We start from the raw sequence: 25,789 nt of genomic DNA on the forward strand, positions 1-25,789 counted from the left end.
GTCACTTGAAGCAGGAGGAGGTTTGGTTCAAATATCCCTCACACATTTTTTACACCCAGCAAGTAAGATCAGTATTTTATGCAAGGGTGGACTCAAATTGCTGTAGATTAGCTTTAGCCTCTCTTCTGCCTGCTCCCTGGAATCGATTGCCCATTAATGTATTTCTCTATGTTTTTTATGAAGCCTTAAATCTGTTTTATAAAGGCTTCTAGAAGGAGGGACAATACCATAAAACAGACAAATTGGCATATTTCAAAACTCTTGCAGTTTTTTTGTGTTTTCGCCAGTGCTTTTCATTAAACATTAAATAACAAAAGATTAAAAAATACTTGTAGGAAAAAGAAAGCATTCCAAAGTAATTTTATAAACTAGATTTAACACGAATAAACAAGACAACCTGTAATGGCTACGCCAGTAACAACTCACACATACCGTTATATTTTTATGTTCCACATCTACTAGTAGAAAAAGAACATAATAACCACCAGGAGAATGTCCCTGAATAAAATAGTGGCATGTGCACAAGGTCACCCAGGACATGTATTTTCTGTTGTATTCTGAAAACTGCATATTGTTTTATTAACCACGGTTAGGATGTAGCTGATCGGTATGTAGGTCATATATGATTTAAGTCATTTCAGTTTAATGATTGGGGAGAAAATTCCCTGAGCCAATTGGTTCTTGAGGTTTGTTTTTTTTATTCCATTGCTTGTACATAACAGACCTGTGTTATAACAGAATATATTAAGTAGACCTTGGCTTATACGTTCTCCACTACTGCTGCACGGAAACAAACTATCCATAAAACATTTCAGTGTATGTTGGACATTGGTTGATCTTGAACATGATTATATACAGATGGAAAAAGGATGACACAATCAGGAGTTAAAATTAAGATAATCTGTAAAACTTGTATCAAACTCAATAACTTTGTAACTAATGTCAGTACTTGTTAGTCTGGGCACCATTGTAATAAAAAGTTTTGATGAATTTCATACATAAACCAACAAATTAAAGTTTAAACTTTAATTCTTGTAGTTTGTACTACTAACCCAAATGGTTGTGGTATGAATTTAATGGTTCAGGAGAGATTATTTGCAGTTGAGTTTGATAAGTAAATTTTGTACAGTTTTGCCCAATAACTTAGCTTTGTCCACTAACCAACAGACTGGACTCAGTTATGTCCACTAGGCACCATTAAGGAAAGGAAAGCAAAAAAAGTGAGTAACTTTGCACCTTGGCAAAATCATGTTGCATTGAAGAGGGAGGGGAATTTAAAATGTGGGGACTGATTTATAGTTGGGGTAGGGCATGTCCTAGATCAACTAAAATTTCAGTGTAAAAATAAAGCTATCAAGTATTTCTGTGCTACATGAAAAAAACAGCCAGTATTTAACTTATGTGCAAAATAACAAACTAATTTGCCTCCTTCGCATTGTAACATGGTTTTGTCCAGTAGAAAACGTACTCATTTTCTTGCCATACTTTCCTTAATGAATCAGGCCCCAGGTCTCAGCATTGTATACTAATGAAATGAATGTGCCCATGTGTGTTGTATACTAGTGATCATAATAGGATCTAACTTGTATTCTAGTCACTAGTACAAGTGTAGCAAAGTGCATAAAGTGGGATCTAGTAAAGTGCACTTGGGGGAAGGGACCTGCACTGAGGCCCAGTGGCACTACTGTAAATAATAATAGCATACTTGCCAACTCTCCCGGAATGTCCGGGAGACTCCCGCATTTCGCGAGCAAATTCTTCCTAGTGAAGTGGGCAGAATTCGGTTCAAACGCAGCGATTCACCCGGAATCGCAGCATTTGGCCCTGCCCCCGCGTTTTGCGTCATTACGTTGCGGGGGCGGGGCCAAAATAACGCCATTTCGGCACCCCGCCCCCTGCACGCCCACATCCCAGTCGGCATCTCCCGGAAGCCCAAAAACAAATGTTGGCAAGTATGAATAATACATAACAGCCGTCATAAAGCTTGTGTTGCAGTATTCTTAAGTTATGGCAAAGGAAAACTTACCCATGCCCAGACCCCATAGCAACCAATCAAATGTTGTATTTAATTTTTTTAAGCAAAAAAAACGGAAGTGAGTTGCTATGGATAACATTAGTTTTTTCCTTTGTACTAGATTTCAAAAATGTCCCTCATTGTATTTTAGCTCTATGGTGAGTTATTTGGGGTTAGTAGATAAAGAAGTTGGTAATCACAAGTCTAAGCCGTGCCACTGATTTAATTGGTCCTGTGCTAATTGTAAACTCTTTAATCTGAGCTATTCTGCTTTTAGATCGCTGTAAGCTCTATAGCTTGGCCCGTCTGAAAAGTTATGTATTTTTGCAACAGACGGTTCATGGAAGCCAGATCATTTTTCCTTGTGTGCTGGAAGGAGAAGAGTCACTGAAGAGACACTCAGTCCTTTAGTGCGCACAAGGGAAACATTTCAGGTGCTTAGGTTATTGTACAGTGTCTGGCAACCTCTGCTATTCTCATCAAAAGCTGTATGAGAGCAGCAATTACATCCAGACACACGGAAGAAAGCAGAGGCCAGAACACAGTGATAACACTTTAATTGCAACAACTAATAATAATACAGAGTTTCACAAGCCCATTTATTTATGGCTATTTCTCAACTTATAAGTGTTTGTATAAAATAAAATGTTATTTTATACTCTATGAACTGTTGGTTGCACTGTACTGTTTCCAGAATTATTGCTATTATATATCATGACCCTTACAAGATAGTACAGAACAGTATATGAGGGCAAAATACAATAATTGTAGAAAAGAGCGTCTGTACTTTGAATTGGCATAGGAAGAGAAGCATTACATTACATTGGAGGTAGATTCATGGGAGGTGAAAACATCCTACCATAGCTGCCTATCAACGGATGAGGATCAAGTCACAACCCAATAATAAAACAGATTATCACATCAGAAAGAATATTTAATCAAAGCTACATTTTACATATTTCTTGCGGACATGCCCACATACCTTAATTTTTAGAGATAGATTACAGGTCTCTTAAGCACCTCAGCAAGGAAGAGAAAATTCGTAATTCTTTTCCCTAGATGAATAATCATCAACGTTTAATTATATAGCAGCAGCAAATTCCATAGCACTTTACAATTGGGAACAACACAGTAATAAAATAATACTGGGATTACAGACACAGAGAGGTAAGAAGACCTTGTTGTCTAGTGTGAACCTTGTAAAGGGTGGTAATAGGGTAACAAAGTAACGTTAAGCGGGTAATTGAGGAATATTATAAGCTTGCCTGAAAAGGTGGGTTTTCAGAGAAGGCTTGAAGGTCTGAAGACTAGACGAACATCTTATTGTGCTTGGGAGGGAATTCTACAAAGTGTGTGTAGATCTGGAGCAGAACAGAGGTGTCGAGTTGGAAGAAATTTTTAGACAAGTGAGGAGATGTATGTTGGTGCGGTTTTGTTGTTGGCCTTAGTAGGCCAGTTAGAAGTATTTTATATTGGAGTCAGTGAAAAACAAGCAACCACTGTAGAGCCTGACAAACTGGTTGAACGATTTGTAAGGAAAATAGATCTAACTGCTGCATGCAAAATAGATGTAGGGGTGAGTGTCTGATTCGGGGAAGACCAGTAAGGAGGGAATTGCAAAAGTCAATTAGGGGGATGATGTGTGCGATATGTGCTTATTCTGGAAATGTTTTTTAGATGTATGTAGCATGATTTAAATATAGAATTGATGTGAGGAACAAAGGATAGGTCTGAGTTAAGGATCAGACCTAAGCAGCAGGCTTGAAATCTCAGGTTGGTAACTTCTGTTGGAGGGAGAAGGGGAATATTATTAACTCTTTGAAAGATGAAAGATTGAGTTTGAGTTAGCAAGAGGACATCCAAGGTGAACTGGCAGAAAGATAGTCAGTAATGTAAAAAAACACAGACGGTGAAAGATCAAGTTTGGATAGATAAATATGGGTAGCATCCACATAGAGATGATACTAAAATCCAAAGGAGCCTATTAGTTTTCCAAGAGAAGTGGTATAGCTAAAGACAACAGAGGACATAGTACTGAGCCTTGTGGTAGTGTAACTGATAAGGTAAGCAAATCAGAAGTGGATCCAAAGAAATTAGCACTGAAAGAGTGATTAGATAGGTAGGGTAAGAACCAGGATAGGACAGTGTCTTGAAGACCTAGGGTTTGTAGCATTTGCATGAGAAGAGAGTGGTCAACAGTGTCAAATGCAGCAGAGAGATCTAGGAGAATTAGAAGAGAGTAAAGGCATCAAATCATTGACAACCTTAGTCAATGCAATTTCTGTGGAGTGTTAAGAACAAAAGCCTGACTGAAAAGGATCCAATAGGTTGTTTGCAGAAAGAAAGCATGTGAGGCGAATGTAGGCAATTCTCTTGACAATGGGAGTTAAGAGACCAGGGGGTAAATGTATCATACTCCGGTTTTGTGAAGTCGCCGGAAATCGGCGAGTTCACAAAACCGGAGTATGATACATTTACCCCCAGATGGTAATTTAAGAGAGAGTTATGGGTCAGATTTTTTTTTCAGAATAGGAGTAACCACTGAGTGCTTGAATAATGACGGAAAGCTACCAGTATAGGGAGAGAGATTTACATTTTAGTTAGAGGTGGAATGAGCACAGGAGACAGAGATCTACCATTTTGTGAAGGAATAGGACCAAAAGGACAGGAGGTAGAGTAGGAAGATAAGAAGAGAGTAGGTACTTCATCTTTATTTGTGGGATCAAATGAAGAGAAGGCGTCAGATGGTGCTAGGAAGGACTTGTCAAGAAGATGATACCATTTCAAGTTGGATCTTGATATGTTTAAGAAAGGGTTAGACAAATGTTTAGTGGAAAAGTGTATCCAAGGTTATGACCGTTAATTAAAATGAAGGATAGTAGTGGATACAGGGAAAAAATAGGACTGCAATATTGGTTCTGGAGGGATTTGGTGGTTGCTTAATCTAGATCAATTTCAAATATAAGTGAGGGATCGCAGGAGACTCAAAATAAGTTGAACTTGATGGTCTTTTTTCAACCTCATCAACTATGTTACTATGTTACTATGTTATAAATCTTGTCCATGAAGTAGGAAGGAAGGTCGTGGGCACTAATAGAAGTGGGAGTGTTTGGGGTGGGAGGGTTGAGTAGGGATTTAAATGTGTTAAAAACCCATTTGGAATTAGAAGCCTGAGCACAGATGAGAGATTGGAAGTATGTTTTTTTAGCAGCGTCCAGACCATTTCGATAGGAGTGGTAGATAGCAGTATGTGAGGAAATCATTAGAGGTACAATATTTATGCCAGTGGACTTTCTGCATTATGAGAAAGTTTTTGAAGATTTTGTGTTATTCCACTGCTGACATCGAAGTTGACGCGGAATACGAATATTCACTGGAACCACTTGATCAAGGACTGTTGCTAGGATTCGGTGAAAATTAGTTACTGCCATATCAGGGGAGGAGAAAGTAGATTTTGGTGCGAGAAGGTGTTGCATAGAGGTGGAAAACTGTTGAAGATTAATAGAGTTAAGATTTCTTCAGGTATAAGGAGGCACGGTAGCATTTGACAGCAGAGAGGTTAAAGTACTGGTGGTGAGTGTGTAGCTGATAAGGTGATGATCCAAGATGGGGAAAGGAGTGTTAAGGAAGTCAGAAACTGAGCATAGAGAAAACAGAATCAAGGCAGTGGTCATCCCAATAAGTAGAGGATTCAATCAACTGGGAAAGGCTGAAAGAGGAGGTTAGAGAGAGTAGTTTGGAAGCAGAATTGAAATGTGGATTAACAATGAGGATGTTGAAATCACCGAGGATGATGGTGAGGATGTCTGAAGATAAGAAGTGAAGGAGCCATGCAGTGAAATGTTCAAGAAATTGTTAGTGTGTTCTAGGGGGTTGATAGATCACATCAACATGCATAGAGAATGGGTTAAAAATCTGAATAGCTTGTACTGGAAAAGATGTGAACGTGAGATATGGGACATTTGGTAGAACTGTGAATATGCACTGTGAGATGTAACACCACTCCCTCTTCTGCCTCCATGTCTGGAGGTATAGGTGAAAGGGAGGCCACCATGTGAAACGACTGCAGGTGAGTTTCCGTTACTGTCAGAAGGTTGAAGTTGTTTGTGAGGAAGAGGTCTTGTATGGAGTTAAGTTTGTTAAAAACAGAATGTGCATTCCAAAGGGCAGATTTAAAGGACTTTGGAAGAGACAGGAGAAAGGTGATGTGTTTGAGGTTTGCTGGATTTCGGTAATGTTGTGATATGCTGTATGTGTATGGGAGGAGTGAAGGGGACCTGGATTAGGTGATATATCGCCAGCTAACAGGAGCAGAGAGAGAGAGAGAGAAAGATAGGAAAAATGATTATAATGTGTGTGACCCTTTTTTTTGGTGGGGGGAAGGGGCGACAGAATAAGAATGTTAGAGTTAGTGAGTATAAATAGGAAAACCATTTGTTAGAGGTAAATAAAGGTGAGGGGAGTAATGAAGGGGCAATGTGGACAAAGGTGTGGTTGTCCACATTGTGCTTTAAGAATAAAAGTAGGTGAATGCAACTGTCCCTTTATTTTGGATTGTGTGCACACTGCTCTGTGAAGTCTTGTGCCAATTAGTGCTTCCCTAGTAGACCTTTGCTAGGAGACTTCCTGTGGTTTGCTCTTTCACTATTATACTATTGTCACAAACTGTTTCAACCTTGGTGTCGGCTGGGCCCAGAGGTCTAGAGTACCATTTGTTATATAGAAAGTGCAATACAAGAGACTTACTAGGAACTATGATTCACAGACCTTTTCCACATTGGCAGCTGATCTGTGTCTAAAGAAACACAGCAAGGGTTAATCTGAACGCATTAATGAACAATAATGCTGTGCAGTTGTGAAGGGAATACCTGTGTCAGATGATTGAGTCTCTAAGACTAGTGTCCAGTAATACAGTTATCCGTATCCTGATCCTGCTCTGTACTGACTACTGCTGCCAGCTGTCTGCCATTCTGATTATGCAAGGTTTAACTACAACTTATTTTGACACCTGTAGTCTGTGTGCACCTGGACATCTTGCTATTACACAGAGCTCTGCTGCTGTTGTACCTCTGTGTACTACCTATGGCTGTAGCCTACAATAATTGAACTATTGCTGTGCTCCGTTCCTGAGTTGGCTGTGTCCTGTTCCACCTGCTGCCATCTAGCATTGAACTACTGCTATGCTACGTTCCTGAGTGACTGTGGCTAGTTATATGAAGGCTGAACTTTTAGTATTTTAACCCGTGTCATCTTGGTATTGTGTTACCTAGTGCCAGAGGAAGTGGTTATCAGCAACTGGGATCTAATCCTGCTTGAGTTCAAATAGTCCCTGACAACTACTGCTCCTTAATATTGTCTTGTCCATAACTGTAGGTCTGTCTTTTGCTTGTAAAGATCTTTTCTTTGTCTTTATGGTTCATCTGTATAAGAGGGATTATTATTCCCATATCTGTGCTCTCCTGTTTATTCCAGGCTTCTATGTGAAAGCAAGTAAGTCCAACCGCCGTGGTAGCTGCAGGGTTGTCCTTGCTGTTATCAAGGGTGCTGGGAGGGGGTTGGAGAGGTGGCAAATTACCCCAGCTGAGCCACATTCAAGGCTGGGAAAAGTGGCTGTCAGGCCAATAGCTTCCTATTAAGCTAATAGCTCATTGGTCTGTGCAATCTACCTTCTCGGCTGTGTAGGCAGCATGAACTTTTGCCTACAGCTTTCAGCGCAGTGGGGGTCCATGCAGTCACACACCCCCAGGCTGCATTTGCAAGGGAGGGGGACAAGAAGTGTCAGTGGCAGCACCAGACTGAAGAATACTCTTGGTGGCCCTAATGCTATTGAAAAAAAGAATCTCTCACCCATCATGTTGTGGTCTTGTTCAAACAACCCAGATACTTTTAGTGCTATTGTAGTACCATATTGGGACAACAGGTGGCAGTGTAGAGCCTTTATATCCTTTATCTATGAACCAGCAGAGAGCATTTGGGTAAAGCAGCACAAACAAGCAAAATCTGCTAAAACATTACAAGTGGATTTTACATCACTGTGCACTGATCTTAGCAGAAAATTGGGAGCTTTTGTAAATAAGGATAGTTTTGTTCTGGATGATAGGTGAATTGGGGAGGATCGGGGATTACAATCTTTTCTCCGTCCTAAAATGCTAAAACTTTAAAGCAATATATTAAAAATAGCTACAATAGGTGCAGATGGGATGTTCCTGATTATTATGTTTTGCACTGTTCAGTTGTTCCAATAGCATTTCTAGGGACACTGTTCACAATTTACAAAAGCTTCAAACACACAACAGTGCCACGTGTAATAACGACATGAATAAATATATTATTAAAATTAAAATACACCCTGGTGTGATCAATTGAAAGTGCTTTATAAGTAGGTCAGTCCCTTTATTTCATTCAAATGTTTAACAGCCAATGTTTATTTTCTCATAAATCAGACACCTTGTGCATTTAAACGACTAGAATGAGAATAGGTCCCTATAAATGTTTTACATTATTTGGGGCCTAATACGATGTAGATTTTAAAATGATGGGAGCCCTAATTATAAGTGCCCCTTTCTGACTATCGATAATGCTGAGAATTGGGTGAAATGTAGTACAGTTTAATGGAAAGTGCATTAATAGAGTTAACCAGTTTTAATAATAATAATTGTGTTTTTCTGTGTTTCTGGATTTTGCAATGCAAACAATGTAGATCTCCATTTGGCATTTAAATACACATTCCGTTTTAACACCAGATATTTACTGTACTGTAACTAACAAGATGTTAACTTTGAGGGCACAAACTATTCTGTCAGAACCTGACAGTTTCCCTGTGTCGCCAATCAAACAATGTTATAGAAATTTGTCACATACAGTATTCTTATACTTCCACAGCTCTATCCATCATTGTCATTCACAGATGAGCATGCTTCATTTGTCAAATCTATTTACATTGCAAGCAAGTGCATGGTTGCCTGTAATGGGCTGCTTAAAGAACAAGGTTTTAAAAATGGACATTTCTTTTGTATAACAATATTTTCATTGTGTTATAACACATGAATGGTTTGTGGTGTAGATAAAACACAATTCTTTATTTAAGCCACAATTAATTCACTTAGAGCAATACAGGGATTGTTTCAGCCTATACTTTTGCAACTGAAATCAGCTAGTTTGGTGCAGAAGAAAAGTCTATAACCATTATAGGAACAAGAAATCTATTTAAACTCTACCTCCATATAATGTAATTGTCAATGCAATAAAATGTATTACACAAAAATGCTTTCCTCATGGAGCGTGAGCACTATGTAATAGTACAGTGGTAATGAAAATAAATTGTAGAATGTATTTTCTGGAATACAAGGAAATATAAAAAAGCATCAAGTAATATTGCCGGATACATTTCAATAACGGTGTATTCATTATGGTTGCATGGGGGGAATTCAGTTGGTGGCAATATGGCGAGAAAAAATGAGTGGAGATTTCTGGCAAATCATTGCCACTAAGTGACTCACAGACGTTCTGGAGACACTTTTGCGGCTAATTGAATTCTTTCCCACACAAGAGTCAGGACGGCACTGCTCTGGCCCCTTGACTTGACTATGACCAACCAGCACCCATGGGGCAAGCTCATCAGTCAGTGCCTGCTTAATTCTTTTTTTTCTTTAATAAAGATTTGTTGTTGTTGTTGTTGACCAGCATGGCTTGGAAACAGTAGCTAGGACTTTAGTCTGAATGGCCCTGGCCTATAGTGGGCTGGTCTTGGTATTGTTGTCTTTCCTGGTTGCTGTCCCCTCTGCAGGAACTAGCCACCTTATTAAATCTCCTGCTGCTAGCAGCAGGGATCAGTCCCTGTTTTGACTGGCTCAGGAGGCCTAGGCTAATAGAGAGGGTGCTGAGCCAGTTGAGGTACGGGATTGATTTGTTGCTTCTACCTGGTCCAGCTGGCTCAAAACTCCCCCCCCCCTTCCCTCCGGCTTCTGGCAGTAACTTAGCGGTTCGTTGATGCTACCTTCTTCCTCCTCCCTGGCATCAGTGCTGCTGGTCTCTTCCTCCTCCAAATCCCCAGCTAGCTGGCAGGTTCTTGAGCAGGCTGCTTGCTATAGAAGCAGGCGAAAGCTCTGTTACTGATTTAAAGGGGCAGTCACATTATTGGCTGTCATATTCTGCCCGTTCAACTTAAATCAGCCCTGCTATAAAACCCTGCTCTGAGCACAGTCCTGTACCAGAAAATTTGTCTCAAACCTTTGCTTCAGCATTCAAGTGTTTCCTGCATCTTGATATACTGATCCTGTGTATTTACCTCTAAAATTCCAGACTATTCTTCTGCTTGCTGATTTGGCTCTGATTCTATACTGTTTACTTCGGACCTGCTTGTTCTGATTTTCTGTATTACATTTTGGCCTCTGCACAGAATGCTAGTGTACCAGTCCCTGTTTGCTGGCCTATCTTTCTGTACTTTTCACAAGCATGCCACACCTGGAGGCAAGACAGAGGGCCATGATATGTGAACCCAACTGCAATGAAGCCCATACCCATTGCGGTAATAACCCTGGTAAGAACCGAGGGTTCATAAGAATCTGTGCCTTTGTCATTGCCAGCAGCAATCCAGGTTGATGTACAGGACTCCACTAACCCCACTAGACTTATGACACCCTCCTGATCCTCCTGCTCCCCCTCCTCCCTCACCTCTGCATAAGCAAGTCCCCTCTTCATCACTCAGCACTAGTATGAAAGGTAATGGTTTCCAATATATGTAGAGGTCACACAGAAGAAAGATATAGGAGTCTGCCTCCCACATCATTGAAGCTCCGCAGAGCAGGTAAATGTGCTAGACGAGCAGTAATGTAATGTGGTGGTATTAATGTAGTGGGGGCTATCAATGTAATGTGGGGGCTGAATGGGGTTATAAATTAAATTTGGGGGTGAGTGGGGGCTTAATGTGTGGATTAGAGAGGGCTATTAATATAATGTGAAGACTATTCAGCAATGTAGCAGCTGTTGGGGACATTAAGTGAATATTAAATCCTTTACTATGTGTATGGATATTAATATAAGATGGGATTAATGAGGGCTCTATACCTTTCAATTCATATAAATATATATATATATATATATATATATATATCTATCTATAATATAAATGGCTAGTGGCGTGTGTTTGTCTGTCTGTGTGTGTGTGGGGAAAAAAACCAAGCTGCAGCGCCACCTGCTGGGCGGAGTTATACACTGACCTATATATTTCTTGAAGGAGAAGTGACAGTTGGGAGTGGTTGGTGGTTGCCGGGGGTGACAGTGGGGAGTTTTTAACACCTTAAGTAGCTTGATTTGACTAGAATGCATCAGTATCATGCACGGGTTACCTGACCTACTAAATTCTTAGTGTGTGTGGAAAAAACCCCTCAAAAAGGGCTGAAATTTGGTATACTGACATTATTGACGAGTTAAGGGGTCAAACTCATTTTCGTGAGGTAATTTTACCTCATGAACACACATGTGTACAGTGGCGGATCCAGGGTGGTGCGACCGAGGCAATCGCCCCCCCCCTAGCAGGGGTTTGCTGCCGACGGCTGCACAGTATGTGCAGGTCCGTTTGGCAGTGACAGTGTGCTGCTGTGTTTTAAACACAATCAGAGCAGCCGGGCAGCACACTGTCATTGCCGAGCGGACCTGCACATACTGTGCAGCCCCCGGCAGCCTCAGAAGTCGGAAAGGGGGCGGGGCCTAAATCGCCCCGCCCTAACATCCCCCCGGGGAACAAACATTTTCTAGATCCGCCCCTGCATGTGTAGTGGCGTGTGTTAGTGTGTGTGTCTGTGGAAAAAACTATTTTCTCAGAAAGGGCTCATCCGAATGACCTGAAATTTGGTATACTGACATTATTTGACAAAAAAATGCATGAGTATCATGCACGGGTTAACTTGTATATATATATATAATATATATATATATATATATATATATATATATATATATATATGTATGTGTATATATATATATATTATGGACTACTAATGCAATATGTGTATCAAACGTGGGGGCTAATTTTATGCAGATCTAGTTGTTGGAGAGAGGCCTATTTATTTATTAAACGTGGGTGTTGTTCATCCTGGGCTGCTTGGGGGTAGAGCAGCTTAGAGTTTAGAGCATAGGTGGGGGCTGCTGTAACTACCAGAGTCCTCCTCCACATGACACTGCAGCAGGTAGTAAGCAGAGTGGCAACAGGATATGCATGAGAAAGGGAGAATTGTGGGGAAGGATATGTAATAATTGGAGATTGGAGAGGACAATGTAACATATACCCTAACTTTTCTCCCTTGTTACTTATGTTCCCCTCCATTCACCCTGTCACAAAGGAGGGAAGGGGAAGGGCAAGCACTACTCTTACACAAAGGCCCACTAAACTCATTAAACAACCCTGCTCAATACATAGAAATATACCTACTAAGAACTATCAAATCAGTTAATAACAAATGCAAAGAAAATTCCAATGGTTTAATCACCTTCAATGTATGATGTGAACTTGGTGGATTCATGTATTGCAATTCTGCAATTCCGACTATTCTGCAGTATTTATTATATATTTCTTTCGCTATCTTTATCGCTACCTCAATCTCGATAGAGAGAGAAAGGACAGCTGAAAGTATGTACACATAATCACAGCAAAAAAGGAAATACATTAAGAACTAATGCAAATTGTAAATGAAATGTGTTGCCGTACTACAAAATCTAAATACAAGAGAATGTAAAGTGCGATATATTATGGTTTGCAGTAAACATCCCAAATACAGTCGGAGAACAGAGGGTTTGTGTGTTCATATTAATATGTGCATCCACTAAGAATTGTGCCCCAAGATTTTGCATTGAAAGAAGAACAGGGGCCAATTATTGCAACCTTGTAAGCGCTATTTTGAATGGCTGCAAAGGTTCTGTGGATTTATGGGAATACCTCATACTATGCACAATCTCCACCCCTTGAAGCTTATTAAAATATAGTGTCCTGAACAATATAATCTCATTAATATGCAGAATGAGGTACATGCAGCTACTCAATATTCCACAAAAATCTTAATCTTCACTAAAGAAATTTTTTAGTAAAGTCTCATAAAACATTTTATTCTGTATCCCTGTGTGCTGAAATTTTTTTCCCAATTGACATATACCATTTGTCATGAAACTATATAAAAATTATATTGTAAAATTAAATAGATTTCAACAAAGCACCGCACTCATGGACTTGGTCTATGGCAACACATTTATGAAGAGATTGAGATGTATGGAATGAGCGACATTTAACTTTTTCATCTGTTCTCTGTCACGCAGAATGAAGCGGAGATTGATTTAAATCAGAAATCCCACATAAAAAGGTTTTTTTTCTTTCTTTAAATTGCAAGTTATGTACCTTTTAAGCATGCATTTGATTGTAATTTTTCTTAGCTGTTCTCTGACAAATCATTATTTCCTTTTCAAAATCTCTTTGCTGGGCACAAAATATGTCTACCAGTCACACACAGACTTACGGTTCTCAGCATATTATTTGAAGGCAAAGGGAGGAGAAGGAGGGGGATGATTTTAAAGTACACAGAGCAGAGGGGTGTTCCAATGCCTGTCTGCTCACTACTTCATGTGCCTTGGTGGTACATGACACCATGCAGCATCATAAATCATTAATAGCAACCTGAAGGAATAAACCGAGGGAAAATGGTAAATACCAAGATTCTTATAGCATGCCACAAAGCCTCATTTTTTCATAGGATTGTTGCTTTAAACTGAATCTGCCTTGGTTTTTTTGAGTATCATGAAATATATAGTTGTGTCGCATAGCCCAGTGGTATATGAAATGTGTTATTTTTATAGCATCAAAGTGCTTCTTTTTAACAAGGTCTAACATGACAAGCCTTCAGTGTATTTCAGAGGTCAGGATATGATGAGCTTAATATTTTCAGTCCAAGAGACAGCAACATTCTAGGCAGTTGGCAAGCTACAAAAATAATCTATAACAATTAATGCAAAACTACACCTCGTAAAACAACTACTGTAACATTCACAAATGTTTCTATAAAGACTTTAGGAACTTGCTAGAACTGAATAGGTTCCAAATAACTTTTCATCCTAGTTGGAAACATTATTAAGGAATGTTGCAAAAATTGGAAAGCTTTTGTTGCTGATTAAATAAAGTGATGGCTTCTACCTAGTAAGCTATGTTAGATCAAGAAAGAAGAAAAAGAAGATTTAATTTTGTTTTATTTAATAAAGTCGTGAATTACATGTTTACATGTTATACAATTAAAATGTATTTGAACATTGTGTGCTTTTTGTTCACTTTTTTTCCCAATTACTTATTTGTCCCAATTACTTCTTTGGAACTATTGTCCATTATACTGCTGTGGCAAAGTTACCACTCCAGGGGGTAAATGTATCAAGCTGAGAGTTTTCCGGTGGGTTTGAAAAGTGGAGATGTTGCCTATAGCAACCAATCAGATTCTAGCTATCATTTTGTAGAATGTACTAAATTAATGATAGCTAGAATCTGATTGGTTTTTCAAATGCGGTAGAAAAGTCTCAGTTTGATACATTTACCCCCTGGTCCTGCAACGGGTAGACAAGCATAATTTGCAATAGTAATATATAAATTGTAGTTTTTAATGTGTATCAGTTGCCTAACACAGTGGAGCTCATTTACAAAGCTCATTCCAATGCATACCTCAAAACACCTTAGTTTTACACTGGTGCGCCTCAATGGTCCATCCAGCCCACATCAATGTGCATGCCTATATTCTGCATCCGGTAGCACAGCCTCAAAAAATTATAAGTCTAACTTGATATATATATCTATAGGAAGGCATAAAAATTTAAAATGATAGCTAGAATCTGATTGGTTGCTATAGGCAACATCTCCTTTCAAACCCGCCGGAAAACTCTCAGCTTGATACATTTACCCCAGGTGTATTTTCAAATGTCGTTTCTGAACAACCGCTTCAATAACACAAATAAAAAAAGGTATATTCTAAGGGGCTTTAAAAAAAAAATCTTCTTTTAGACAATGGTATTACAAGTGAATTTGTTAAGACTCAAACTCCTCAAAATCTCATAACTATAACCGTAACTTAGCTCATTAGTGGTAATATTTTATAAATGTTGAAAACATTAGAATAAGTAAAGCTTTTACAACTTTGAGGATCAATAAATAGTAACAGTCAAGCGTATTGTGACAATGCTAATAAAATCAGTGGTATAATAACTAAAGATCTAGATAAAGAACATTAAAAGATTTCAATAATATACTCTCATTGCTATCTGGCTTCATTATCGTGCAGTTTCTTTCACTTACCCTTGTTTACTAACCTTCACTGGGTCATTTGATTTTCTACAAGTGGTATTATATGTCAGCCCCATTTTAATCATACAATTGGAAGACTGGAGCTGCATCAAATGCATTGAGTTTATTACAAACAACCTTTGTGCCCCAAGCAGAGGATGTACTGCGAAGCATTGACATATTTATCATGCAGACTCCTAACACATCATGTCTAATCTGACTTTTTTCTTCCTGAAATAAAGGCTTTCTCCAAATGTATCTCAACTATAAGTGTATCTACTTTCCCTGAAAATACAGGCTGTTATAGGGCAGTAAGATCTTGTTTTCACATATACATGTGTGCATGATACCCCAGAACACTATATATAGTTATATATATTGCAAATGGGTGAAAAGTTTTGCACTGGAGGGGGGAAAATGTAAAATTCAAAATGTGATTTAGAGTTGTCAGGGAACACTTAAATGCAGTTTTAAAAGTAGAGATGGAAAGTTTGTTTGTGCAGTGTTCAAGAGCATGCAGTGTTTGCACTGCGTACAAAATGATGTTGGCATTTGCACCCATTGCTGTGCAATATGGTTTGTTTGCACCAGGGCAAAATCTGCACCTACCTCTAAATCATCCATTAAATGCTCACCACATATAATTTTGGCTTTGAACCATTGTGGCTATATGGTCCATCCAGAACACATAAAGGTGAATGTCTACATTCCAGTCTTTAAAAACTCCTGTAAATTAAAAGTGCACTTTGATTGAAAATCTGAAGAGGTGCACTGTGCAAAAGTGTAAATATCACATTAATGTCCAGTCTCCTGCAGGTTTAGAACCATCCCTTACATTACATTAAAAGTGTTCAGCTTTTCACGTAAAATGCAACTTGGTTTAGACTAATTTATGACTTAAAATAATTATGAGACTGAGACATTGGGACTGTCATAATTACATGGGGCACGTCTGTATTTTTGCGGAAATTTTTTACATGGGGATGTGTGTCTAGAAATGTGCTTCACCACTGAATTACAACTGGGAAGTGCAAACTGCATCTTGTTAAAGGAACGGGTGAGACCCGTTCTCCACCACCTTAGAGCTGACACAAAATGAAAGTGTTTTTTTTTCAGTGTTAAAATAGCGATACTACATTCCACAAAGCAAGGAACATCCCTAAAATGTGCCACCCTTTTATCTCAACTTAATAATTTATCTCAGCAAAAATGTAATTGTTTGCATTGCTCTGCAAAATTAGGCACATCGGTAGGCCAACACAGTACTCAGTGAGGAATGAAGACTTAGGCAGCTGGAGAGAGACACATTACATATTATGGGAATGTAAACTTGAAACCTATATGTTAATTAATATATTAACTACAAGCCATAAATTATCTGGAGGATGTGGTCCCAGAAGTTATCGAAACCAAATCATTCTGTGTCTGTCCCTGTTAAGAGCAATGTTGTAGCCACTTACTTTTACAACATCCTCATCTGAAGACTTGCACTCCACCAGTTCAGAAATATCTGTTACAGATCCATTTTCTTCCACTGAAACCACTTTTACTGGCACTGCCACTGTTTTTCCCGTCAGAATAGCAGTATTTAAAATCTCTGTGTCCTACAATGAAAGAAAAAACAGAGGTGACTGGCATATCTGAGAGCTTGTATATTCCAATCGTATAAGTAACTTTGTATTGCAATGTTGATAAAAACAAATTAAGGAAAGGATACAAAAGAAAAAGAGGTGCAGGGGGTGGGGAGGGACACAGATGTACCAGTGCACATGAGCAGCGTAACAGCAAACACTCACACAAGAATGACAGCAGCATACAATCCCCTAGATAAAACCAAACTTCAAGACAGAAAAGAGAGCACAATTGTGATACATATCATATCAAATGCTATAGGAAAGGGGTAGGGTCAGCACTGAGCCAAACTATAGGTCAAAAACAGTGGGGGAAGGGGGTCTGCGAAATTCAATCCAGTGAGAGCAAACTGCAGAAAATGAGATGGAGTGTTATTGACAATACAAGAAATACAGTATAATAAACCAAAACTTCAGCGATATGGAACTTAATACTGACCACCTCGTAGTAGCAGCTTAACCTTAGGTATAAATTTGACTACAGTACTCCAAATATTAGTGGTTGACTAATTGTGCACCAGAAAGGTATAAAATTTTTCTTTTTAAGAAATACAGTATGTTCCATTTTCTGGACATATCGGTACTCTCAATTAGGACATAACTGTACACAAATAGAACTATAAGTGGTCTAAGTATGAAGCCAAATATAACGAAATTGATGTGAAAATAGGACTTGCATGCATGAAAGTGAAATTTATAATTTGATTTTTTTTTGCCAAAACTGAGCACAAGGATAGTTTTGTAGACAAAACCAAAAAACATGGGGTGGCTCGTTCATCTCTAGTGATAATAAAAAAAAACCTGATAGTTTAAGTTCATTAGCAGATTAGTCACTAAATATAAACCTTAGAAACAGCATTGTTTTTCAACATCCAGAAATAATCAATGCATGGCCTCTGTGTTATAAATAAAAATAACACAGTAGAATTGTGGTGATTATCTATCAATTGGAATACATTATTTTTCAGAACAAACAGATTGGCAAAGCAAGCAAAAAAAAACCCTAAATAAAGATCAAAAGAATAAAGTAAAAAATGTTAATATAAGGTCATTACTCTGTTGCTCTTTTACTCTGGTCAGTGTTTTCTTATTCCTGTGCTCATCTGAGTCTTAATAGTTAATAAAACATAAAGAACAATGTTACGAATCGTAAAAACTGTGAACCCTTTGATGATCTTTATGTGCATGTTGTATATATATATATATATATATATATATATATATATATATATATATATATAAAACGGCAGGTAAGAGGGGTAGCAGATACAGAATAGGGGGGGGGGGCAATAAGAGGAAAAAAGGATCTAAGCTAACCAAGATCCAGGTCTAGAGTTATGTTCGGCCATGTTGTCTTAAATTTATGGTGAGAGTGGGTTGATACCAGGACTTATTTGTGTTTTGTATTTTTTTATATTTTTATTATGTTTGCCAATATGGACCTAAAAAGATGCAAAGTACATCCCGATATATGTATAAGGGTCAAGACCTGATCCCTGAGACCTCGGAGGAGGTGAAGAATTCAAGTCATTTTGTGGTGCTGCACCCTCCCTCCAAGCAGGAAATGCCTCTGTAAATGTGCCCTCTCCACTCCTTTACTTTTTAAATAATCCTGTCCTGCAAAATGAAATCTTGTTTCTGCACATGTATATAACATTAACCATGCATTGCATTGGTTAGTACATATGTTAGTTTTTGTTTATTATTTTTTGTGTTATTTTATATATTATACATATTATACAAACCAAAGCTTCCTTCTAACATACTCTATAATTAATCGGGGGTGAGGCCAAGAATACATTGGAAAGGGTTAACAATACAAATTGCTAACGAGTATACATATTTAATATATGCATGCCACCTACACACCACAGACTCTCTATAATGGAGATTTCTCCCACTTTTCAGTCAGCTAATAAAACAAATACCATGTACAAGTGACACTATTATAAACCAAACTAGGATGCTCCTTACATTGGAGCGCATGGTACTCCAAGGAATAATCCAATTAATTGTCAGCACTGGTATGTAGAGAATTGCCATTCAGTTGTAGGATGCAAATCCATTCAAGTAAGACTAATTTAGCTACTAATTTAACATTAATTTAGGCAAAATGAGAAAGTGAAGTGACAGCTAACTACACTCAATTCACCAGAGTTCATGGCCTTAGGAATAACTTGGTTACAGCGTTTACACTGCATTTATGTTTAAAAGATAATTACCGAAAACTTCTAATGAAGAGTACAATAAGTATAACATATTCCAAGAGAAAATATTTGTAAGCACATGGAATTCTATTTACAATATTTCAGCACCTTGGACAGCACCGGCACATGCTCTGTGTTACTTCTGGGAAGCTATACAGTGAACTGCAGCTATTCCAGACAGCATGTAAACTTTGGGGGGTGGACAGCTGATTCATACAATAAGGTGGAAGTGGTCTTTTTTAAGTCCTTTCTAATTATATTATATTATATACAGTGCATGCTAATCAAGCTGTTTAGCATAAAAATAATAAAGATGATATAGATAGATAGCATGCTGATATAGATATCAAGCTTACTGAGCTATCAAGATTACTGAGCCCAATGTCAATGCTCTGCACTAATGAGAAGCCCTGGCATGGAAGCTGGTTGACAGTGGATTTTCTTCTACAGGCTTTAAATAGCAAGGGGTAGGTTATATTTATTTTGTGTAAGTATATGACTTTGTATACTTGCATAGCTTGGACCTTTATTTGCAGAGCCAGCCATTTATGTGTGTCTGTTATCCGGGTCAAAATTACCCGCTGTACCCTAGCAATGACAGCAGCAGTTTATGTAAACAGTGATACACTTTATCAAGTAGAATTCCCTTTTTCACATCTTTTCGTGGATAATTTATGTCTTAATGCACAAGGGGAGGTCTGCAAATTAGATTTTTTTCTTTTTGAAACAGTGTTAGTTCAAGTACTGTATTCAATGACAAACAGAATAGGAATCCAGCATTAAAGGATTAAACTTTGATGATTCCGAGTAGGTCATTCCATGATATCACTCAGCATGCTACTATAGCCTCTTCAGCACCTTCTCATGAACCTCACATGGACCATACAAAATCATAATTCAAGTTCCATTAGTGACTTTTCCTTGACTTTATACATTAGCAACAGCACATACTGGTGTACGGTTTGTCCTATTTAGTGGATACTAATCTGAATTATGACTTTTTTTTATTTATAGTTAGAATAAGAACAGCCAAATAAAATAGGCTTGAAATCAAGAGAATATGGCCTAAAGCTGTGTGCAATTGCAGAAGTCTGGCTCATGACATGGCGTCTTTGAAGTACACACAGTTAATATAAATGCATAGAAAAAAATATATTCAAATTAACCAATGCTTTGATGTAGAATATTAGAATTGCCTCTACTACTAAAATTCAATTACATTATCAGTTGATATTAAAACTCTTGCTTCTGCCATGAGAAAAATATATCAAAAGAAATAAAATAAGATATATATTTCTAAAGATATTTTTTCTGTAATTTAGAAGAAAAACCACTGGAAGTCTTCACAATAGTTAAATAACAGTGTCCTTTATGTTTTTAAACAGTGTTAGGGTAGTATTACTGTTGGTCTAACAATGCATTCAAAAAAGATTGCTTAAAAGTACTTCTGAATTTTTACACATACCAAAATAACAGCTTTGGAGACTAAAAACGTGGTTTGTTTGACCTTTAGAACAAAAGATGCCTTAGTCACCTTATCATATGTTGTGCTATAAGTCATAATATTGCCTCTGAGTAACAATGTCCATGGTTTTATTATTATATGATTGCCTACTCTCACATCCATGTTTCCATTGCCAGAAGCAATTTTCAGTGTCTGCTTTACCCATTTTCCTAGGCAGTTTTTTTTTTTATGCAGATCTCAAACTTCCCTGTTAATGTCTAAAGTTCTGGGGGTAAATGTATCAAGCTGAGAGTTTTCTGGCGTGTTTGAAAAATGGAGATGTTGCCTTTAGCAACCAATCAGATTCTAGCTGTCATTTTGTAGAATGTACTAAATAAATGGTAGCTAGAATCTGATTAGTTTTTCAAACCCGCCGGAAAACTCTCAGCTTGATACATTTACCTCCTGGAGTCTTTCTTATATCATACAGTGGTGGACACAAGGGATGCGGCAACAATGGGGGAAGTGGATAGTACGGGCCAAGAGTTAGTAGGGCAACGCAATACAGGACCATCTGTCTCTTCTGAGCATGTACAGGTCATCGATCTTGCATGCACAAAAGAGCAGTGGGAGGGCATCTGAAGCATGGACCATAAGTGCAAGAGCTGTGTGCTACTGCATGTCTAACAAGATAATGTTTAACATATAGTTCCATTAGCATTTCTCTACCCCCAGTGTATAACCAGCTGTAATAAAAACCCATAATGGTCATCACTGGTCACTGAATAGTTTCATTTTTGTTTCTTTTTTCCAGAACCAGAGTAAGATCCTGGATCGTGTCTTGTTGGGTCTTGAGAGCAACAATATTAAAAATGAAATCTAGTTTACTAGAAAAGCAAGTAGAACTATTTTTCATTACTATTTCCAGGATGTTTCTATGGTGACTATGTCTCACCCAGCATCCATAATACTTCCCTACTGTATGGGTTCCCTGTATAAGAAAACAGTGACAACTTAATTCTGATATATAAGTACTGTAGGTAAGATTAGTTGTTGTTATGTAAAGTAATAAACATATTTTAGGGCTATTTTTTACACTATTCATTTTTGCACCTATGCCATAATACAAAGCTGGTAAAACCCCCTCAGTTTTTGATTTCACAAAATATTCCCACCTCACTTGGGACTGTACCTGTATGTGGAAGGAGAATGCTGTCTACTAAGAAATTCAGTGATTTTCCCTCTAGTGTTTTCAAGAAATAGAGTTACCTCTATGTAGACGTCCCCTAATGGGTGCTAAATGTCAAATAGTGACATAAACATTTTAAAATGCATGAATACTGCTGGAAATCAGCAATAATTGCTCTTAGCTGGGCAATATTTCAATGGAAGAGTTAAATTCTGGGCTCATTAGGAAAAAAAATTGTGCATCACAGCACTAAAGAGGCTCCCGTGACTTTTCATAAGCCTGAGCTTTTAACTCTTACAATCAGCACTAGGCATAGAATGAGGTGAACAATACCAGCATCTATGAGCTATTACCAGACCTGAATATAAAATAACACATACACAAACAAAAATATATAAGCACATTTTGGAAATATGTACTGTACCAGTTATTAAGCATAAGATTTTTTTTAAAAAAATTATGAGACAAATACATACATCAGTGAGTGAAATCAGAAAGTTCATTGGGAGATTTGTCCACTACAAAATAGAGTAATCAGAAAAGACTATTTGTACTTGGGCTACTGTTTTTTTTCACTTGGAACACTCGTTTTTCCAGTATTTACCTATGGATGCATTGATACATTTAGCACAGGAAGGAAAAATTGTCGAGTAAACGTAAAAAGTGGATGATAAACCAAGTTGAACATTTGAAGAGAGCAGACATGACATTTGCCAGGATTCCAAATCTCATGGGTTTAATCTCTAATATGGTTACTAGATAAATATAACTTCATCATGCGAGAAGCAGATTGGTGTTGGACCTACCATGCAATGAATGCATTATGACAGATGATTTTTCACACGCATTTAATGTTATAAAGGATGTACTGAGTGATTTCTTTATGACTTCTGTTTTCAACAAAAAAAAGTCATATGACACGGCAAAAGTAGAGACAGACATAATCTATAATACAGACTAAAAGAACTTGGCAGTAAAACTCTATACTAGTAAGTGTAGTAGTAAAAGCATCGTAGCTTGTGGAAGAATACATCAAATAGAATCTGTGTGATTTATCTGAATATATATATATATATATATATATATATATATATATATATATATACACTGTATATAGTGTACATATATATATATATATATATATATATATATATATATATATATATATATATGTACACTGATCAGCTGCAAACATTAATCAATGTTATTCACTTAATTTGTCAGTGGCTTTATCTTGTTACAATGACACCTGTCAAGGTGTGGGATATCAGGCAGCAAGTGAGCAGTCAGTTCTTGAAGCTGATGTGTTGGAAGCAGGAAAGATGGGCAAGCATAAGGATCTGAGCAACTTTAACAAGGGCCAAATTATGATGGCTAGGCGACTGGGTCAGAGCATCCCCAAAATGGCAGGTCTTGTGGGGTGTTACCAGTATGTAGTGGTTAGTACCTAGCAAAAGTGGTCCAGGGAAGTGAACCAGCGACAGGGTCCTGGGCGGTCAAGGCTCACAAGGAGCGAATGTTAGCACATCTGGTCCAGTCCCACAGAAGACCTACTGTAATTGCTGAAAAAGTTAATGCTTGCTGTAATAGAAAGGTGTTAGAATACACAGTGTATCGCAACTTGCTGCATATGGGGCTGCGTAGCCGTAGACCAGTCAGAGTGCCCATGCTGACCCCTTTCTACTGCTGAAAGAGCCTACAATGAGCATGTGAGCATCAGAACTGGACCATGGAACAATGGATGAAGGTGACATGGTCTGATGAATCACATTTTCTTTTACATTATGTGTATGGCCAGGTGTGTGGGTCATTTATCTGGGGAAGAGATGGCACCAGTATGCACTTTTCGATGAAAGCAACCCAGCAGAGGCAGTATGATGCTCTGTGCAATATTCTGCTGGGAAACCTTGGGCCTTGACTTTCATGTGAATGTTCCTTTGACATGTGCCACCTACCTAAACAATGTTGCAGATCCAGTACACCAATTCATGGCAACGGTATTCCCTGATGGCAGTAGTGTCTTCCAGCAGGAAAATATGTCCTACCACACTCCATAAATTGTTTAGGTATGGTTTGAGGAACTTGACAAAGAGTTCAAGGTGTTGACATGGCCTCCAAATTCCCCAGATCTCAATCTGATTGAGCAAGTCAGAGCCATGGAAGTCCCACCTTGTAACTTACAGGACTTAAAGGATCTGCTGCTAATGTCTTGGTGCCAGATACCAGAGGACATCTTCAGAATTCTTGTAGAGTCCATGCCTCAATGGGTCAGAGCTGTTTTGGCAGCACGAGGGGGACCTATCTACACAATATTAGTCAGGTAATTTTAACGGTGTGGCTCATCAGTGTATTTATCGAGCAAGATATTGGTGGACCCATCTGATTGGGTGGAATGATGAACCCCTTCTGGGATGGGATTTAATTTATGTTATTCCAGCTAAAACTGAAAATGGAATTAGCCTTTAATAAATTAAGAGTCAACTGACCTTCAACAGACCTGTATGAACAGTCATATTTTTGTATGGACAACCACACTGTACCACCTCTTTGTATTTTAGATGCAGTTCTTCATGTCAATTCTTGTTCTGTATACATGGATAGTTCTGTATACATGGACACAGTACCACTTATTTTGTTCTGTGTGCTAAATGTAATGCTTGTCATCTGTGTATATTCCATGTGAGTGTCCCACTGTACAGTTACATTTCTCTTGTTCTTTATGCTGGATGCTATTTTGTATGTACAGTATAGTACACTGCACAGTGTCTTGTCTAATGCTTTGTTTTCTTGCAATAGATAGTATCTGTTCTTATTCAGTATATATGGAATACTACACAGTACCAGATAATCAGGCATCACTATCTATTCTCAGTGGCAGTTTAAACGACAAAGGGTCTGGGTAATGCTCAGACCATGGGCTCACATGCCATATGCTTTTTTCATGTGTGATCAGTAACTTCACATTCATAATTCATATCTACTCCGGACAACTTTGGAAATTATAATCTCATTAGAAAACACAGCAAGCCCTTCACTCCAAATGTACTATTATAAACAGCAAGTCTCATTCTCCAAGTTTATAATAAACACTGGGCCCTAGGCTACTGCCCCTATTATAATCTATCACTGTCTGTTTTTACACTGTATAAATGGACAACTGCATACTACCGCTATTCCTGTTCTAGATTGTGGATTGAATAACCAATAGTTTAACCATTACTATTAAGATCAATTAAAGTATAAATATATAAATAGTGGCCATGGGATAGTGGCCAGATAAAACTGGCTGGTCTTTACCTACACAGCATATATGTAAAAAAAAAAATTTTTACATCAGAAATTTATCTGAGATAATTTAAGTTTAGCTTTGGAGGGGACAGTGTAACTGTACTGTATTTTTATCTGTGGAGAAGCTAGAGAATGTTTATGTGGCTAACAGACAGGGTGCACACCAAGAGTTGTGTGCAGGGGTGCTTTGGTCATGAAGGTGAGGTAAATACCTTGATTCAGGTGCCACAAAATGTCAGGCAGCACTAGGGAATGGGGTGATTCTAATGCTTTTCCTCCTCCTGTCACTGTTTCCTAGGCTGACATCAGGAAGACTGTGCAGTGAGAGCAGGAGAGAGAGTAAGTCGTGAAGCGGCTTCCAGTATAATCTCTCATGCTGCTACTGCGTGCACCGTGGTGGTAAGTGCTCTATGTCTTTGTACACCTCCTCCTTCTGTTACTTGGAGGATTGGTAGCAGTACAGAGCAAAGGCTAATTTGCATTAAAGCCACTTGGCTAAAAAGTTAATAATTCAGTTTTCTTTTTAATATAAGAATACCTTTGCAAAGAGCCTCTGAGGGGGGGGGGGGGGGGCAGCGGCAACAATGACCACCACCTAAGGTGGCAAAACAGTTGGGAACAGTCCTGGTTTGTTACCTACAAGCTCTAATGATGAAAGTGTGGCTATGCCCATTACAGCCAAATATAAACTACTTTTTAAGAGATCAGAGAGC

At 38.2% G+C, this 25,789-nt stretch overlaps 1 protein-coding gene across 2 annotated transcripts in view; it reads right to left on the bottom strand.

Annotated features, from left to right (window-relative positions):
- Positions 1-25,789, bottom strand: part of TMEM132C (transmembrane protein 132C) — a 428,959-nt gene that overhangs the window by 30,774 nt on the left and 372,396 nt on the right. For both annotated transcript variants that reach the window (XM_075176818.1, XM_075176827.1), the window contains one exon: positions 16,778-16,921. In XM_075176818.1, the coding sequence (XP_075032919.1) occupies positions 16,778-16,921 (144 nt within the window). The remainder of the gene's footprint in view (positions 1-16,777; positions 16,922-25,789) is intronic.

Source organism: Mixophyes fleayi, chromosome 1 (assembly GCF_038048845.1).
Source record: "Mixophyes fleayi isolate aMixFle1 chromosome 1, aMixFle1.hap1, whole genome shotgun sequence".
NCBI lineage: Eukaryota > Metazoa > Chordata > Amphibia > Anura > Limnodynastidae > Mixophyes > Mixophyes fleayi.